The sequence below is a fragment of the Myotis brandtii genome, unplaced genomic scaffold (assembly GCF_000412655.1).
Source record: "Myotis brandtii unplaced genomic scaffold, ASM41265v1 scaffold297, whole genome shotgun sequence".
NCBI classification, from domain to species: Eukaryota; Metazoa; Chordata; class Mammalia; order Chiroptera; family Vespertilionidae; genus Myotis; species Myotis brandtii.
Window position 1 is genome coordinate 1,277,490 of NW_005361351.1, and position 20,063 is coordinate 1,297,552.

The window sequence follows — 20,063 nt, forward strand, 5'->3', positions numbered from 1 at the left end:
CATGTCCTAGGTATCCACTTTACATACAGGAAATCATCCTTGATGTCTGGTTTCTCCCTTTTTCACTATTGGAACATTCCCAGTAACTCAGCTATAAATTATAATGCACTCCTCCTGGTCTTTCAAGGAATCGTACCGAGTGCTATATCATTTGCTGTCTCTGTAAGTTGATATTACTTAATTTAACCTCTTTATATGTAAAGAAACTTATAAATATATAATTTTAAATGAATACATGCTTTCTGGTTGAAATTTTCCTTTTTGCATGGATTCACATATAACCTCTCTTCTTCACTCTTTTCAGCAACTCCTCGAAACAAAAAGGCAACCAACTGTTAATAATATGAACAGCTTAATGTGGGCTTTTTATATGCTTATATGTATATTATGTGGAAGTATTAGTTGTAGTTTAAAACTGGATCCTGATACAGTAGTCTCCCCTTATCCATGGTTTTGCTTTTGGCAATCAACTGTGGTCCAGATATATTAAATAAAACATTCCAGGAATAAACAAGTCATAAGTTTTAAATTGCATACCATTCTGAGTAGCCTGAGGAACTCACGCCTTCCTGCTATATCCTGCCCAGGATGTGAATCGTCCCAGCGTATCTACCTCACTTCATCTCATCATGTAAGCACTGTATCATCTCACATTATCACAAGAAGGGCAAATACAGTACAGTATGACTTTTTAAAAATATATTTTTTATTGATTTCAGGGAGGAAGGGAGAAGGAAAGAGAGACAGAAACATCAATGATGAAAGAGGATCATTTATTATCTGCCGCCTGCATGTCCCCTACTGGGGATCGAGCCTGCAATGTGCCCTTGACTGGACTCCAACTCAGGACCCTTCAGTCTGCAGGCCGATGCTCTATCCACTAAGCCAAACCAGCTAGGGCCAGTATGATATGTTGAGAGGGGAGAGAGAGACCACATTCACATAACTTTATTACAGTATATTGCTATAATTGTTCTATTTTATTATTAGTTATTGTTATTAATCTTTGTGCCTAATTTATGAATTAAACTATCATAGATATGCATGTATAGGAAAAAAACATAGTATATATAAAGTTTGGTACTATCTGCAATTTCAGGCATTCACTGCAGGACTTCGAACGGATCCCCCTTGAATAAGGGGGGATGACTGCACACTTCCCTATGTTCAGCACATGGAAATTCCTCCAAGTGCACTACTGTAGCAAATACCACATGGAGTGAATGCACCATAATCATTCAGTGATTTTTGACTGTTCACTTGGTTACCAGGTTGGCACTAAGCATGTTTATATAAAATAGTAGCCTTATATACATACCATTACACAGGAACTTTTATTCTGTGGAATCAGGATCCATGAGTTAAAGGGGATATGAACTTTTAGTTTCAATAGTTGTTACCAGATTCCTTTTCAAATTCAGTGTCTCACAGCTAGCTGCAATATATGAGATTACTTTCTTATCCACACTCCTGCCCCCAAGAGATAATATGACTTATATTTTTGCCAGTCAGGTGGCTATAAACGGGAATCTCTTTGTTACTCTAATTTGCTTTCTCTTACTATTAGTGAATCTAAATGCTTTATACTATGCTTGTGGCATTGGAATTGTTCTTCTGTGTATGTTTCCTCATAATCATAGTCTAATTTTTACAACTTATTAGTCTATTTTTTGGTCAATTTTTAAGAGCATTTTTAGGTTATAATATCAGCTCCTTTCATGGACCCCAACAAAAAACAGTTCAATTTATCATCGCAATAAAAAAATAAGATACCTGAGAATAAACTTAATCAAAGAGGTATAAGATTTATACTAAGAAAACTATAGGGTGAATTTTTTAAACTTAATTTAAAAACTTCCATTGCCATTTATATCCTCCATGACCTCTTCCATCTCCACTCAACCCTTCCACCCCCACAATCACTACACTTTTGTCCATGTCCATGAGTACTTTCTACTTTTTTCCCCTATTTTGCTCAATCCCTCAACTCCCCTAATTACCCCCCCCCAAGTTGTCTGCCTGCTCTCTATTTTTATAAACAGGCTCCCATTCAACTGGATATATCTTGTGATATGATGTCTGAAATTGTTCTGTCTTCACAGAGCCCAAGGATATTGCTGATACACAGAAGAAGGGAGGGCCAAGGTAATATCAGAGAAGGTCTTGGCCTCCCATGGATGATACCCAGAGTTAGCTAGCCTTCCTCAGGACTTCTTTTTGTGGAGCTTAAACCAGTTTGAGATAGCTTTTCTTGGTCTGGTTGTATCTTAACCAAAGCAGCTACCAAAGTTAATAATTTTCTCTTTACAATTCCCCTGTACTTTGCACTTAGCTAGGTATTTCAGAGTCTGTGAAAATTGCTGACTCATTCTCTGAGCATGAGCTCCAGTGGATTCTAAGGATTTGATCATAGTATTGGGTGGTATTAAAATAAAATAAAATGATACAGAAAAGGCAGTGATTCCCCCGAAGAGCCTCAGCTTTCTCCTTCCCTCATCTTGAGGACACATTTGAAACATATATTGGTCTTCAAACAGAATTTACTCAATGACACAACAGTGAATGTACTAAATTTTACTCAAAATTTCCTGGGTTATGAATGCCCTCAAACACCATAATTAAAACACAAATATCTATTTAAACATCTCTGTTCTTTTCCTCCCAAGTTCCTCTCAGGACAACAACAGTGTTTCATATCTTCTCTTTACACTTTACTTCCTTTCCCATCCCTCCTATCATACAGATTCTACTATCTGCTCTATTTCCCAAAGCAATGTAATACCTACCTTTGGCCTGCACAGCCCCTCAGCACCCTCACTCCCCACCCATTCACACAAAGGCCCACAATAACCCCAGTCTCACCATAGACACTTCATTATATAAAATAGGTCACTTCCTAGGGACAAATACTGTTGCCAACATACTTTATGTTTTTAACCATGTCAATATACCCTTTGCTGAGCAAATATTTGTTTTTCTCTACACTGGCAATTCTCTACTAGGGACTGAGGAAGGAGAGAATAAAAGCAATTATACACTTGTTGCACGTAAGCATATGTATGTATAACTCAAGGAAGACCTTTTCCCTCCCTCCCTCCCTCTCCTCCCCAGTCTGTCATTCCTGCGTTCCTACTTTCTGCCTTCTCCCTTCCCTGTGCCCCTCCTCTCTGTCTGCTACAGGACTGGAAATCCTGAGGTCTCTTGACACACAGTTTTCTTGTTCAGCCCGATGTGTACAACTGGGGGAAGTTTGAATCCCCACCAACACTATTAACCCAGACTGGTCATGCAAAAACCCCCATAGACCAGATAGTTTCTCTAGTGAACCTTGGGAGGAAAGGGTGGCAGTGTCAAACAGAGCTAGCCAGTCCTAAGCCTGCTTACCCTGCCTTTCCCAATCTTTCTCATGGAAGCCACACTAAAGTCACTTCCTGTAGTTCTTCTCTCTACCTCATGTGACTGGCCCTGATGTTTCTTCTGAGTGGCCATGTAAGGCATGTTGTGTTGCCCCAGTGAACTGTGACTACAAATGACCTTTCAACTTCACAGCTCTCTCTCTTTCTTGATCTGTGCCTTACTCACTCAAGGCAATTGGTTAAAACACTGGCAACCTAAATGCCTCTTTTGAGGCAGAAGACAGCAGTGAATGGTGAGAGGGCTGACTAATGGGCAGGAGCGGGCAGGTGAGGCCATGTGTCCTCAAAGAGCTGTAAGGAAATTGCATGGTGAGTGCCTGATCACACACTGCAGTTCTCAGGCTCATAAGATGATGGACTCTTCTATGAGAGCCAGCTCCAAAGAGATAATCCAAAGCCCAGCACATTTCAGCAAGCCACCTGGACTCAGGTCAGGCCCCTGCACTGCGAATGCTCACGAGCACAGTGCTCTTCAACAGGCGTGCTGACACTGGTCCACGGCAGTCAGGTTTGGGGAAGAGGAGAGCAGTGAAGCTAAAATATGGGAACCCTGGCACCTGCAGGCATGTGGTGCCTGTGCTTCAGCCCAACACTAAATTCTGGGCACATTCATGAGAGTGTTGTACATGTGAACAGGACATAGCGTTGGGAAAAATCTGGGAATTACCAGTGCTTTAGCCATCTCTTTTATAAAGTAAATGGTGGGAGAGCAAATCTAACACAGGCTGATTCACTGATACTTCTACTTAGTCTCCCATAGTATTGCAAAGTGTGGGGAATCCAACCACCCCCCAATCCAAGTGGCTACAACCATTGCCATAGATATGGAGGGAAGAAAGAGAAGAAGAAGGAAGGGATGAAGGCTCTTCAGGAGGTCAGGGATGAATCATTAACTGTGGAAATAACATTTTTCTCACCATTCAGGCACCTGATTCACATCATGATATCCATAGTTTTGATTTTATAAATGACAGCCTTATTGTATCTGTATTAGACAGTCAACATTTTCCAACTGAAAATGTTATGTTGCCTGGATAAATTCTAAATTTCCAAATCAGGCTCAGACCTCTTTCTGAAAGACAGTTACACCACTGAATTTTCCCATCTTTAAAAGTGTTAGTATTTGTCTTGAGGAACAGCAGAGGTGATTTTGTTTCCTTTTCCTAATGTTTGAAATTGTTCTTGACCATTTCTTCTTTGATTATAGTACATAATGTGGTCTATAACTTTAATTGTATCATAAGACAGAGGTGTACAAAACAGTACCCTGGCAATCAACACCTACTTGTTTTGCAAGTTTCTCAAAGCAAATATTGAGAGGCAGGTTAGCACACACACAAAAAAATAATGCCAGTATCTATTGGGCAACTGTCATCTCTGCTTTTACTTGTGCAATTGGACATGTCCTAGGTATCCACTTTACATACAGGAAATCATCCTTGATGTCTGGTTTCTCCCTTTTTCACTATTGGAACATTCCCAGTAACTCAGCTATAAATTATAATGCACTCCTCCTGGTCTTTCAAGGAATCGTACCGAGTGCTATATCATTTGCTGTCTCTGTAAGTTGATATTACTTAATTTAACCTCTTTATATGTAAAGAAACTTATAAATATATAATTTTAAATGAATACATGCTTTCTGGTTGAAATTTTCCTTTTTGCATGGATTCACATATAACCTCTCTTCTTCACTCTTTTCAGCAACTCCTCGAAACAAAAAGGCAACCAACTGTTAATAATATGAACAGCTTAATGTGGGCTTTTTATATGCTTATATGTATATTATGTGGAAGTATTAGTTGTAGTTTAAAACTGGATCCTGATACAGTAGTCTCCCCTTATCCATGGTTTTGCTTTTGGCAATCAACTGTGGTCCAGATATATTAAATAAAACATTCCAGGAATAAACAAGTCATAAGTTTTAAATTGCATACCATTCTGAGTAGCCTGAGGAACTCACGCCTTCCTGCTATATCCTGCCCAGGATGTGAATCGTCCCAGCGTATCTACCTCACTTCATCTCATCATGTAAGCACTGTATCATCTCACATTATCACAAGAAGGGCAAATACAGTACAGTATGACTTTTTAAAAATATATTTTTTATTGATTTCAGGGAGGAAGGGAGAAGGAAAGAGAGACAGAAACATCAATGATGAAAGAGGATCATTTATTATCTGCCGCCTGCATGTCCCCTACTGGGGATCGAGCCTGCAATGTGCCCTTGACTGGACTCCAACTCAGGACCCTTCAGTCTGCAGGCCGATGCTCTATCCACTAAGCCAAACCAGCTAGGGCCAGTATGATATGTTGAGAGGGGAGAGAGAGACCACATTCACATAACTTTATTACAGTATATTGCTATAATTGTTCTATTTTATTATTAGTTATTGTTATTAATCTTTGTGCCTAATTTATGAATTAAACTATCATAGATATGCATGTATAGGAAAAAAACATAGTATATATAAAGTTTGGTACTATCTGCAATTTCAGGCATTCACTGCAGGACTTCGAACGGATCCCCCTTGAATAAGGGGGGATGACTGCACACTTCCCTATGTTCAGCACATGGAAATTCCTCCAAGTGCACTACTGTAGCAAATACCACATGGAGTGAATGCACCATAATCATTCAGTGATTTTTGACTGTTCACTTGGTTACCAGGTTGGCACTAAGCATGTTTATATAAAATAGTAGCCTTATATACATACCATTACACAGGAACTTTTATTCTGTGGAATCAGGATCCATGAGTTAAAGGGGATATGAACTTTTAGTTTCAATAGTTGTTACCAGATTCCTTTTCAAATTCAGTGTCTCACAGCTAGCTGCAATATATGAGATTACTTTCTTATCCACACTCCTGCCCCCAAGAGATAATATGACTTATATTTTTGCCAGTCAGGTGGCTATAAACGGGAATCTCTTTGTTACTCTAATTTGCTTTCTCTTACTATTAGTGAATCTAAATGCTTTATACTATGCTTGTGGCATTGGAATTGTTCTTCTGTGTATGTTTCCTCATAATCATAGTCTAATTTTTACAACTTATTAGTCTATTTTTTGGTCAATTTTTAAGAGCATTTTTAGGTTATAATATCAGCTCCTTTCATCTGGTTTATAAATATTTTCTAAATTTGTCATTTGTCTACTAACTCTAACCACACAAAAGTTTAAGTACTCAAATATGTTTATTTATTCTTTCATAGCATTTAATTTTCTGGTCTATTTATATCAAGGTTTTCTCTCACACAAGATTGTGCATTGTTGTTTCTTGTATTTTTCTCTTCCCTTTTCACACTTTATATTACTTACATATCTGGAATTTATTTAGATATAAGATGTGAGAGGGGAAATCCAATTCTATTTTCTTTGTGGTGGATAGCCATTTTGTTCCAGCAACATGTATAAAATAATTCATCATTTTTCTCTGAATTAAATGCCCTTTTAATCATATCTTAAATTCTCATATAAATAAAAACTAATCCTGAATTTTCTATTCTGTTCCATTGTATTTCTGTGTAACATTATGCCATTGCTATTGTTTAGATTACATTGGCTTTGTAATAAGTTCTGAGGTCTAGTAAAGAAAGTCTCCTTCATAAATTTTCTCTCCGCATTGATATTTTTATATGCAATTTGTATCTAATTCAAAAAATTCTGTTGGAATTTTAAGTAGAATTGCTTGGAAGTGTATATTATTTTATAAGAATTTAAATTATAATGTACTATCCAAAAATTTACATACATTTTCACTTATTCAGATATTATTTTATGCCTTCAATGATATTTTATAGTTTCTTTTCCCTATAGAAGCTGTATAATTTTTGTGAAATTGATTCCTAAGTATTTTGAATTTTTTATCATTAGAAAAAAAAGGTGATATTTTACCTGTTTCCATTTTGAGGAACTTTGTCACAATTTTTGTGAATTTGTCTTGTATCCAGTCAATGACAACAAGTTCTAGTATATGCAAGTGTGTTGTTTTTTTTCATAGAATTGTTTGTGTTTTCTAGTTGTGTCAACATTTCCAAGGTTTCACCAAATTGCTCTTTTTTGGCCCTCTTCCTGCCAATGGAAGTCACAGTCTTTCCTGTACATACACTTTCTAAGTGCTGGGCTTATCCTCAATTTCCTGCTTACATAAGCAGAGAAGTACATAGCTCTATTTTATAACCTGATATTAATATACAAAAAAAATTACTCATATACATTTACCTTCCCTATTAAAATCAGTGAGAAATTAAATGTATTTTATTTTTGTTCATCCTTTTTTAAATAAAACATACACATTTTAACTGTCTTTTCCTAAACTCATCTTAATTTTATTTTTTTCAGTATAATTGTGAACTCATGGCTTTTCACAGCCTCAACTTTTTCCAATTAACAAGGTAGCGTGACTTGCATTTTCCAGTTGTCAGGGCTTGTCTGGCAGGATTCCCTCAGTATATGCCTTTGTTTTTTCAGAGTTGTTCTGGCAGCCACTGGGATCGGCCCTGGTTTCTGGCAACAATATTTAGTTCTGTCTTGAATTTCCTGATGCGAGATAAAAATAGTTGCTCTCTAAGAAGATAGATTTCTTTTTTCTTTTTTATCTCATATTTAACATTTATTTACTAAGGCCTGCCTGTTGGGTACTATGGTGAGCAAAGAAAATGAAACTGGGTGTTTTCAAAATGGTTTTAAAACTGTCAAATCATGTCCTGATATGCTATCCTTTCTAACTCCAGCTGTACAGTGTACTTAATTGATTTTTCTGAAATACCATTTTGTTGTCCTCTGGTGAACTTTCGATGATCCCTCATCATCTACATATTGTCCAGATTGCTTCCATCTCTTCATCTCCCCCTCCCTAGCACTAGGCAGGGATTCCTAAAGGTCTGATTCTTCATTCTGCAGCCTCAGGGAGTTACACCAGGCACTGCTCCCAGCCACCCTTTCAGAGTCTGCTCTGCCTCAGTGGGATGTCTTTTATAATTAAATAGGGTTAGGGACCTACTTCTGGTCACTGGTATTGCCTTTAAAAATTGCTGATGGGTAAATGTGCCCCTAGATACCATTTACCTCCTTTAGGAGAGACAGGGCTAGAAACATTATTTTAAAGGTATGACTTCACATAATTTTTTTCAATTTAATATATTTTGTCTCTTACAGTCTGACATATTGTCAACCACTAGTATTTTCTACTATGTCAATAGTGACTTTATTTTAAGGAAGTTGTTTAAAGGAAATTAAAAGAAAATGGAGGCATCAGCAGGCATATAGGAACTCAGGTTTGAAGAATGTTGAGAATAAGTATTGAGGGGGGATTGCAGAGGGAAGGAATCAAGCTGGCAGCTTGTATTGATGGGTGCAAAATACCAAAAGTCGTTTCAAATTGCCTGGTGTTATTGGTGCCACTTGCCTTTTGAGAAATTGATTTGGTAATGTCAGAAAAGAGTTCAAAATATAGCATACCTTTGATACAAAAACAATCTAATTTCTACAATTCTATCCTAATTAAACTATCCAATTATATTATCCATGCATTATAATTGCTGTACTGAATTGTAGTGATTTTTAAGTCCTTGGTCATTAAACTACTCTCCAGCTTTTTCTATTACTAGTAATGCTACAAGCATTTCTCAACAAGCCCTGGGGTTATTGGTGCCACTCGCCTAGGTGGCTTTGTGCCAGCTCAAAGTTCTCAGAAGCATTTCTAAATCAGCAAGACAGAGAAGGAAGCAGACCTAGGCAGGGGGGCCAAGGTCAGATGCCCAGTGAGAGGCCAGAAAAGGCCTGAACAGAGTTCAGTGGCAAACAAGCTGAGAAGATGGCATTTTAGGAATCTAAACACAGAGAGGCTGGGCACATGCTGAGAAGCTCATTGCGGCAAATTGTGTAATAAAGCCTGCAAGTCCAGGTAATTTTAAAATAAATTGTAATCTGTTTCTTCAAAAGTAATATATTTTCACTTAGAAATCTTAAAAGTTGGCTTATAGATAAGAGAACAAAATCACAATGAAGCAAGTATTGTAGCAATTGTCAACATTTTGGAGTTTCACACTCCTTGTATGCATTGTTTACATAGTTAAATCTGCTTCATTCACATCTCTGTACTCCATACTTTTATGTAATTAACAATTTAATAATTTCCCATTTAATTATAAAATCTGCATAAACATCATTTGTATGAATTATGTTTACTCTTTGTACATTATTCTATCATTATGCTATAATATATTATCCATGCATTATAATTGCTGTACTGAATTGTAGTGATTTTTAAGTCCTTGGTCATTAAACTACACTCCAGCTTTCTCTATTACTAGTAATGCTACAATAAACATCTATTTTAAAAAGTTAGATAGTTTAATTAGGATAGAATTGTAGAAATTAGATTGTTTTTGTATCAAAGGTATGCTATATTTTGAACTCTTTTCTGACATTACCAAATCAATTTCTCAAAAGGCTGTGCCTCAGTGTTTACACTCTGATCAACAGAACAAGAAAATTCCTGTCTCATTGAATCTGTAACAGTCTTGGAATATCTCATTTAAGAATGTCTAAACAGATTGCTGAAATTAATACTTCATTTTTTGCACAGAAACATGATCTTTACTGAGGTATAATTGACATAAAACATTAGTTCAGGTATACAGCATAGTGATTAAATATTTGTACATATTGTGAAACAATCCTCACAATAAGTGTAGTTAACATACATTTAATGCATATTTCATATATGCAAGTGAGGTTGAATATATTTAATAGTAATTTAGAGTGCTTTTTCAGGGAGTGGGGGTGTATCTTAATGCACCAGATCAGGCATGAGAAGGAAGGGATTTGAAAGATTAAAACAGAGCTAGTTAGAATCCAGAAATTAATCTAACAACATTTATCAGCCCCTTTTAATGAAATCTCCTCTAATTATTAGGGATAATGCATGGTGGAAAGGAATTTGACAACCCCAATGCATTTATATTATTCTAACATGGTCTTAGAATGATTAATCTTTAATTATTTTCTCCATAAGCTATTTAATGAAGTTCTAACCCTGGGCCCACCTACATTTCTAAGTTTAAATTAATAAATTAAAAGGGCAATTGAAATCCAGGCATAATTTGCCTCACAATGTGATGCAATAGGAAGTAAAACACCCATTTAAAGAGTATTTTTGAAAACTAGATTAAAACAATCTAATCAAGCCTTTAAAGCCAATATTCATTTATAGGAAATTCAAGGGATGGAGGGAGAACTTCAGGAAAACCACAAATGAACCAATAAGACAAATCCAGAATGTGGAATTGAGGAAGGATAGTAAGAAGCTGGGAAAATTCCAGGGCAAGTGGAATGGGGTAACTGAAACAAAATAATTAAACAAGGCCAAACAATTTGAGCAATACAGCCAGCTAACAAATCACAAGGTCTTATCTTCCCTCACCAAGCACACTCAGGAGCAAATGGTTTACACATTCCAAACCTTGCCAGGGCAGACCCACATAGGTTCTGGTCCCTCTTCAATGACATTTATCTTTAGAGATGAAACTGACCAGAGAATGAGCCTGATCCCTCTGAAAAACTAATTTTGGTGAATCAATATATTGAAAGAAAACTAATGAATATTCTGTTAAGACAACCCCCCATACCCCAGGTCCTCTCCTAGGATTCCTGCCTATAAAAGAGAGATAAAAGCCTCCAGACAAAGAACCCAGTGTGGGCTTTCTCTGGAGCAGGCCCACATTTTTCTTGGGCATGAACTTTTTACTCTGGAGTTTGCTTTAAAGTGCACCAGAAAAAAAAAGTGGGAAGGAGATGGAATAATATTGGTAAAATGCTGATAAATGTTGAAGCAGGGTGATGGGTATATGGATAGAGATTCACTATGTTATTCTCCATTTTTCATGTTTTAAAATATTTTATAATAAAATATGAAACTAAGCATAAAATAGCAATAGAAAATCACTTCTGGAATGGCAGAATGAAGACCTCCAAAATGTGATCCCCACAGGAGCAATGAGTGCAATGGATAAAATAGTCAAAATCTATTTTTAAAACTCCTTCTAGCCGGTTTGACTCAGTGGATAGTGCGTCAGCTTGCAGACTGAAGGGTCCCAGGTTCGATTCTGGTCAAGGGCACATACCTCGGTTACAAGCTCCCTGCCCTGGTGGGGGCATGCAGGAAGCAATCAATCCATGTGTATCTCTCACATCAGTGTTTCTCTCTGCCTCTCCCTTACACTCTCTCTAAAAATCAATGGAAAAAATATCCTCGGGTGAGGATTAAAAACAAAACAAAAGCTATAAATTAACCAAAGTAAAAATCCAAGGAGTACTCATTCAAGAAAAATCACTGAACATTATTAAGAAGAGTGAGTTTTGTGGCATTTTAACTTGCCCTATGCCCATCATTCTATCTCCAGCTCATCAAATTCTCCAGGACTTCCCAAAGAACTAGCAGTTCCTCACCAGGAGCTCTGATGAATCCGCCACAGTCTAGATACCCAGGGTAGACAGAGATGGTGGCATGGGCTAGCAGATACCATAGATTCTTCCCTCTGCTGAGCACAGAGCAAGATGATACAAAGCCACAGCTCTCAGCTCCCCCTGGGAAAGAACAGAATTGATCTATGCATCCTGCTCCATCTTCTCTGTGGCTGACCAGAGAACTAGCATCTTCCTCACCAGTCCTGAAATTCTGATGGATTTAGCATAGTTGAAATAACAATATTGTATGTAAGCTCCAAGGTTATCACACACACGCACACACACAATACCTATAGAAGTTATACAAAAGGAAAAGAATTCAAAGGATATCCACTACAAAGAATCAACAAAACATGAGGAACACATCAAGAGAGGAAAAGACAGATGCCTGAAACTAATACAAAATAACAATAAATGTAATCTGTAATTGAAATATATTTTTTTAAAAAGGAAAGAGAGATGAAAGAACAAGATTAACAGAAGACAACTATCAAAGTGATATAGTAGAATCTTCCCTATCAGCCATTACTTTAAATGTAAATGGTTACACTCTCCAATCAAACGACAAAGTGACTAATTGAATTAAAACAAACAAACAAACAAACAACAAACAATACCAAGACTTAACTATATGCTGTCTATAAGAGAATCATGTTAGATTCCAGAATCATGTTAGAATACAGAGCACACATAGGCTGAAAGTTAAGGGAGAGAAAAAGTGTGCAAATAGTAACCAAAAGAGAACAAGAGTGGTTATACATATCAGTCAAAATAGACTTTAAATAAAAAACTATCCCAAGAGACAAAGAGGAGCATTATAAAACAACAAAAGGACCAATCCATCAGGAAGGCATAATAATTATATATATACACTAGAGGCCTGGTGCACAAAAATTTGTGCACTCTGGGGGGTCCCTCAGCCCAGCCTGTGCCCTCTTGCAGTCTGGGACCCCTCGGGGGATGTCCACTTGCCAGCGGGGAGCAGGCCTAAGCTTCAGTCTGACATCCTTAGCACTGCTGAGGAGGCAGGAGAGGCTCCCACCACCACCGCTGTGCTGGCAGCCATCAGCCTAGCTTGTAGCTGAGCAAAGCTCCCCCTGTGGGAGCGCACTGACCACTAGGGGGCAGCTCCTGCATTGAGCATCTGCCCCCTGGTGGTCAATGTGTGTCATAGTGACCAGTCGTTCTGCTGTTAGGATCAATTTGCATATTACCCTTTTATTATATAGGATAAAGGGCTGGTGCATGGGTGGGGGCCAGTTGGTTTGCCCTGAAGGGTGTCCCAGGTCAGGGTGGGGGTCCCGCTGGGGTGCCTGGCCAGCCTGGGTGAGGGGCTGATGGCTGTTTACAGGCTGGCCAAACCCCCAGCAGGGACCCTCACCCCATGGGGGTGTGGCCAGCCTGAGTGAGGGCCTGATGTCTATTTGCAGGCTGGCCAAGCCCCCCAGCAGGGACCCTCACCCCATAGGGGTGTGACCAGCCTGGGTGAGGGGCTGAGGGTCGTTTTCAGGCTGTCCACGCTCCCCAGTGACCCAAGCTCCCAGCCTCTCCTTTTTTCTTTTCTTTTTTTCTGGGATTTATTTATCTTCTATAATTGAAACTTTGTAGCCTTGAGCGGAGCCCAGGTCCTTGAGTGGAGGCCACAACTGGCTGGAAGCAGGTATCTGGAATTTATTTATCTTCTATAATTGAAACTTTGTAGCCTTGAGTATAGCCCAGGGCAGGTGGGAAGCTTAGATTCCTCCATTGCCAGGGGCAACCCAAGCCTCCTGCTCGCTCCAGCTCCGTGGCCAGTGCCAGCTTAGTTGGGTAAATTTGCATGCTCACTCCTGGATTGGCTGGTGGGCGTGGCTTGTGGGCGTGACTTGAGCGTAGCAGAAGGACGGTTAATTTGCATGTTTCTCTTTTATTATATAAGACTAGACTAGAGGCCTGGTGCATGTAATTCATGCACTGGGGGTGGGGGGTCCCTCAGCCCAGCCTGCCCCCTCTTACAGTCCAGGAGCCCACAGTGGATGTCCTCAGGGGAGTGGGCCTAAGCTGCAGTCTGGCCTCCCTCTGCAGGAGGTGACCAGGCTGATCAGGGAAGGGCGCCACCCCCATCACCAGCTGCTGCTGCCACTGCCTGCCACTGCAGCCACCAAGGTGTTTTCATCAACATGGACTCCAGTCTCTTCACCATGAAAAAAATGACAATTTTTTTTTTTAGGCATTTTCAAGATGTCTCTTTCATAAGATATGACATTTCTTTCTTTTTTTTTAATCCTCACCTGAGGATATTTTTCCATTAATTTTTAAAGAGCGTGGAAGAGAGAGGAAAAGACAGAGAGAAACATCAATGTGATAGGGACACTTCAATTGGTTGCCTCCTGCATGAGCCTGACCTGGGCCCCGGCCAGTGAGGAGACTGCAACCTAGGTACATGCCCTTGATCAGAATTGAACTCTGACCCTGTGATTGGCAGGCCGAGGCTCTATCCACTGAGCCAAACTGGCTAGGGCAGGATATGACATTTCTTAGTCCCTGACCTTTGTTTTTTCCTCCAGGATTGAGGTGAAAAACCCTAGATCACCTTCTTGGATTCTTATTACCCAAATTACCAAGAACACTGCAAGTGGCGTAGAGGGAGCTTAGCCAATGAGCGGTCAGAAAAGGTGTTTCCTCTGTAGCTCATGAACAGAGGCCCCCCTGTGTGTGTGTCTGCTGGGGGCCTGTTCCCAGAGCAGTGCCGCGGCCACTCAGAGCAGGCCCCCACCCCTGTGTGTGTCCCCTGGGGTGGAGGCGTGCTCTGAGCCACGCTGGTCATGACTGTTAAGGCTTAGAGCCGGTTATGACATTACGGTGTCCTGGACAAATTTGCATATTACCTCTTTATATATATAGATAATGACCCAACACCAAAATACCTAAATATACAAAGCAAATGTAGGCAGAACTGAGAGAAGACATAGGTACTATCTGTATCTGGAACAAGGACGCCCACTCTTGCCAATTCTATTCAATATAGTAATGGAAGTCTTAAAGCAAGAAAAAGAAATAAAAGTAATCTAAATCAGCAATCATTTGTGTTTTTATACACTAACAGCAAACTGTATGAAAAAGAAATTAGGAAAACAATCGCATTTATAATAGCACCAAAAAGAATAAATTGTTTAGGAATAAATTTAACTAAGGAGGTGAAAATCCTGTATACTAAAAACTACAAAACAATGAAAGAAATTGAAGACACAAATAGATGGAAAGCTTCATGTACTTGAAGAACTGGAAATGTATGTCCACAGAAAAACTTGTACATGAATGTGTATAGAAGTATTATTCATAACAGGCAAAAAGTAGAAAAAGCCAAATGTTCATCAACTGATGAATGAATAAACAAAATGTGGTATATCCATACAAAGGGATGATATCTATATATATAAAGCCAAGCGACCAGAATGACGGCACAACTAGAACGACTGGAATGACCAGTCACTATGATGCGCGCTGGGGAGGCCAACTGGCCCAATCAGGGCCCCAATTGGACCCCTCAACTGCCTGTGGCTCCTCCCCCTGCCTGGCTCCCTCCACAATCAGCCCCCACAATTCTGATCAGGAGCAGGGCCGGCTGGCCAACCCCAGATCAGGGCCCCTCCCCCTGGCCAGCTCCGCTCCTGATAGGCCCCCACCCACCCCAATCAAGGGTGGGGTCAGCTGGCCAACCTCCCTCAGCCCCTTCCCCTGGCTGGCCCCACCCCTGATTGGCCCCACCCACCCTGATTGGGGTGGGGCTGGCCAGCCAACCTCTTGTGTCCCTTCCCACCACTGGCTGGTTTGATTGACCCCCATTGGGGAGAGCCGAATTCATGCACTGAGCCTCTAGTTTAGCCGTAAAAAGGAATAAAATACTCTTAAGTGAAGTATAATATGGCTGGGCCTTAACATGCTAAGTGAAAAAAGGTAATCACAACATGCTACAAAGTGTATGAATACATTTACATATAATTTCCAAAATAGACAAATCTATAAAGACAGGAAGTAGTTGCCAGGGGTTGGAGGGAGAGAGAAATGGGACTTGTTTCTAATGAGTGTGAGGTATCTTTGGGGATGATAAAATTGCTCCAAAGTTGTATAGTGGTAGCAATTCTATGAATACACTAAAAGTTATTAATTATTAAAAGTTGCTGAATTGTGTAATTAAAAAGGGGTGATTTTATGATATGTGACTTTTATATCATTAAAGCTGTTAAAAATAGCAATTGTACTTTTTTTTTCTCTCCAAATGACTTTTAATAAAGAAAATCTGTTTGTTTAACCAAGAGAGTGAAAGGAGATGCGTGCAATGAGACACTTTTCTGTGAAGCTGAATGATGGGCACTCCATGCCTATTCTGGGATTTGGCACCTCAGCTCCTAATAAGGTAATCATAGTGGCCTTGGAGATGGAGGGGCAGCAGATCAGAACTAGTCACTGCTCAAATTTGGGGAATTCAGATTCGCATCCCATTCTTCATTGGTAGGACAATTTCTCTCCAGGTTAGGTTATTTTGTGCAGTAAGTCAGTGCTTTTCAAATTTTAATAAGCATAAAATATTTAAGGATCTTGTTAGAAATGCAGATTTAGATGCTCTACCTACAAAGTTTCTGATTGAATAGATCCTTGAGAAGGCTCAAAGTTCATATTTCTAATGAGCTACCAAGAGATTCTGCTGCTGTTTGTCCAAAGATCTCAGAGTGGCACTGTATCAAGGGAGATGAAGGGTGTCACCTTTCAGTAGTTCAGGGGTGGGTAAGTCTGTTTCTGTTATTCTTACCTACTGTCCAGTTGTAGCCATTTCACAGTATATTGGAATAAATGGAGCCCAGTTATCATGTTACCATAGGTCAGAGACTTCACAGTAAGCTTGCTTGTGATGAAGTTTCTCTATAATTTCTAATATCCAAGTTGCCCCTGTCCTTCACTACACAGAATATTGAGAGAAATCTCAGTGACAAAAATACATGGAGGAAGAGAGACAAAATTCATGTTAGAGTTTTGGTGGTCTGGGTGGAAATAGTCTCTTAAGGCCAGTTTGTTAGTACTGTGTCAAGGGGAGGGCCAAGTGGCACTTGGAAATTCTCTCTCTTTTCAGAAGACTATTTTTATTTATTTTAAAATTGAATTTATTGGGGTGACATCTATATATATAAAAACCAAGTGACCGGAACGCAGGAGTGACTGGAACAACCAGTAGCTATTATACACACTGTGGCCAGCCAACCTGCCCAATCAGGAGGCAGCCCCTTCCCCCGGCCTCCCTTGATCAAGGGTGGGGCCAGCTGGCCAACCTCCTGCTTCCCCTGCCCCTGGCTTGCCTGGCCTGATTGGCCCCAATTGGGGCGGGCAGGCTGGACCCCACCCATGCACAAATTCGTGCACCAGGCCTCTAGTTGGTTAATAAAATTATACAGGTTTCAGATATACAATTCTACACTACATCATCTGCATATTGTATTGTGTGTTCACCACTCCAAGTCAAGTCTCAGTCCATCACAATTTATCCCCTCCTTACCCATATCTACCCCCCTTCCCTCTGGAAATCACCATATTGTCTGTGTCCATGAGTCTTTTTTTTTCTTTGCTTAATCCCTTTATTCTTCCCACTCAGCCCCCAACCCCTCCCCTCTGACAGCTGTCAGTCTCTACTCTGTATCCATGAGTCTGTCTCCATTTCTTAGTTTATTTTATTCATTAGATTCTACATATAAGTGAAATCATATGGTACTTATCTTTCTCTGACTGGCTTATTTCACTTAGCATAATACTTTCCAGGTCTATCAAACACCTTGCATGTTTCTGTTTCAAGCACTACAACCTTACAAGAACTCATCTTCAGTGTTTTCTGGTGAGGTTTATGGTGGTTTGGGGAAAGTTGTAGGATAATTTCTCGAGTGTGAGAGCCATGTGGTGTGAATGTTCAGGACTGCAGCAAGACATTGGCATGTGTTGCTTTTCCTTTGATTTGGCTCTTCAATCTAAGCATAGCCAGTTAATCTCCATGGAAATAGTTAACTCATCAGGAGTTGAAAATTTTAAACTGTACCCCAGACCTTTTCATTACAAAGTGAGGTAGAAGGGGGTAATGGAGAGGGGATAATTACAGATAATTTAAAAGGTTCAGCCCGGTGGGCCAGGTGAAAAGTAGGCAGCTATGAAAAATAACAAAGCTGTGAATCAAAAATGATCACCAAAAAATAATTATGAGGTATTTTTGAGTGAAAAGGGAGTTTATTTTCTTTTACATTTTTGTCCTACCTCAGATGTTGTTTGACATGTTTCTCCAAGTTTACATAGATAAATCACTAATGTAGTCCATCTAAAGTTACATCTTCATTGCATTGATAGATAATTTTTAGCATTGGATTTCTGGGCTGGAACCAACTTAATAATTTCTTATAAAGTGAATTAATTTAGGAATGTAAATATAAAGATTGTGTAAATCTATAGATCACATAGAGAGTATAAATGCAGAAGCAGGGGGTTAAACACAGCAATGTGCTAGGGCCAGCTCATGGCTCACAAGATTCACTTGTGAGCATCTTTCCCCCATACTGGTAGCTTGAAATTAGCCATGGGGGGAGTATTTGCACCATAGAAATTATCAAATACTAGAAATCAAGACTTTTCTTTAGTCAGTTGTTAAACATTTATCACATGTTATAAGTCAACAATTAGCTTTGTCACCTCTAGCTTCTAGACCTTAGAAAAGCAAAAGGTTCTGTCAACTAGCTCTGCTCATGGAATTGATCATGTGTTTTTCAAAAAGTGAGTCTTTATTTTTTATGCTCTTCTAGGTTGCTAAGAGTAAGGTGGAAGAGGCCCTTGAGAGAGCAATTGATGTAGGCTATCGCCATATTGATTCAGCTTACCTGTACCTAAATGAAGAAGAAATTGGGAGGGCCATCCGGAAGAAAATTGCCAATGGCACTGTGAAGAGAGATGACATATTCTGCACTTCAAAGGTGCTCTATAGTGTTGCATATGAATCTTAGGGAAGTTCATTCTTAGCTGAATAATTTCTTGGCAATCCTCTCATTGGTTTCATTTTGACTCACTCTCAGAATATGGAAGACTGATTAGGAACATGTTGGGTGGGAATGTGAGTTCTCTTCAGACTTCCTATATTTGAATCTTACTCAATGTGTGACCTTGAACTTAAACTTACTTAAACTCCATGCTTCAGCTTCCCAAGTTGTAAGATGAAGATGATATTATTTATGTCACAGAATTTTTATAGGTGTTATATAAGTACATATAAAGCTTTTAGAAAAACATTATATATATATACACACATATATACACATATATACTTATACATATACACATATATATGTGTATATATATATATATACACATATATATGTGTATATGTATATATAAATATATATATATACTAGTGCCCTAGTGCACAGATTCATGCACATTGAAAAAAATTAATTAGAAGATGGCTGGAGGGGCAGGACTGAGCAAGAAGGGCTGGACACGCCCTGGAGCCAACCTCCCACGGTCCCTCCCCAGTGGCCAGCCACACCTGGGGCGGCGCTGCAGCTCAAAGGGCATCTGTGGAGTGAGCGGGGTCCCTCTGGCAGGTGGGGGCCCTCATCCTGGCCTACGGGGATCAGGCCAAAACCAGCTCTCTGACATCCCCCGAGGGGTCCCGGATTGTGAGAGGGCAGTTCTTGGATGATGCACCTTGGAATTGGGCTCCCTCTTCTCTGGTTCTGGGGTGCAGCACCCGAGAACCACACTGTCAAGTCACCACAGCTCGGCAGCTCCTGCATTGAGCATCTGCCCCTGGTGGTCAGTGCACATCAAAGCTACCAGTCAGAAGATCAGACAGTTGCTTAGAATCTACATATATAAAAGCCTAAGTGACCATTATGACTGGATGACCAGCCGGTAGCTATGATGTGCACTGACCACCAGGGGGCAGACGCTCAACACAGGAGCTGCCCCCTGGTGGTCAGTGTGTTCCCACAGCCAACCTCCTGCAGCCGGCCAGCAAACCACCCATGGTCCCTTCCTCCAGCCGGCCTGGATTGGCCCTGATTGCTGGCCAGGTCAAGGAACTCCACCCATGCAAGAATTCATGCACCGGGCCTCTAGTTGTGTATATATGCCATATACATATATATACAACTAGAGGCCCGGTGAATGAA

General features: G+C 39.8%; 1 protein-coding gene across 5 annotated transcripts in view; it reads left to right on the top strand.

Annotated features, from left to right (window-relative positions):
- Window positions 1-4,922: 4,922 nt before the first annotated feature.
- Window positions 4,923-20,063, top strand: part of LOC102255491 (aldo-keto reductase family 1 member C3) — a 26,089-nt gene continuing 10,948 nt past the window's right edge. Inside the window, exons 1-3 of one of the 5 annotated variants that reach the window (XM_005869517.2) lie at window positions 4,923-4,978; window positions 16,164-16,285; window positions 18,699-18,866. In XM_005869517.2, the coding sequence (XP_005869579.1) occupies window positions 16,199-16,285; window positions 18,699-18,866 (255 nt within the window). In that variant the 5' untranslated portion in view covers window positions 4,923-4,978; window positions 16,164-16,198. Of the gene's footprint in view, window positions 4,979-9,129; window positions 9,326-13,511; window positions 13,550-16,163; window positions 16,286-18,698; window positions 18,867-20,063 lie in introns of those variants that run through there. The other 4 variants (XM_005869514.2, XM_005869515.2, XM_005869516.2 and 1 more) reach the window with 4 other exon arrangements.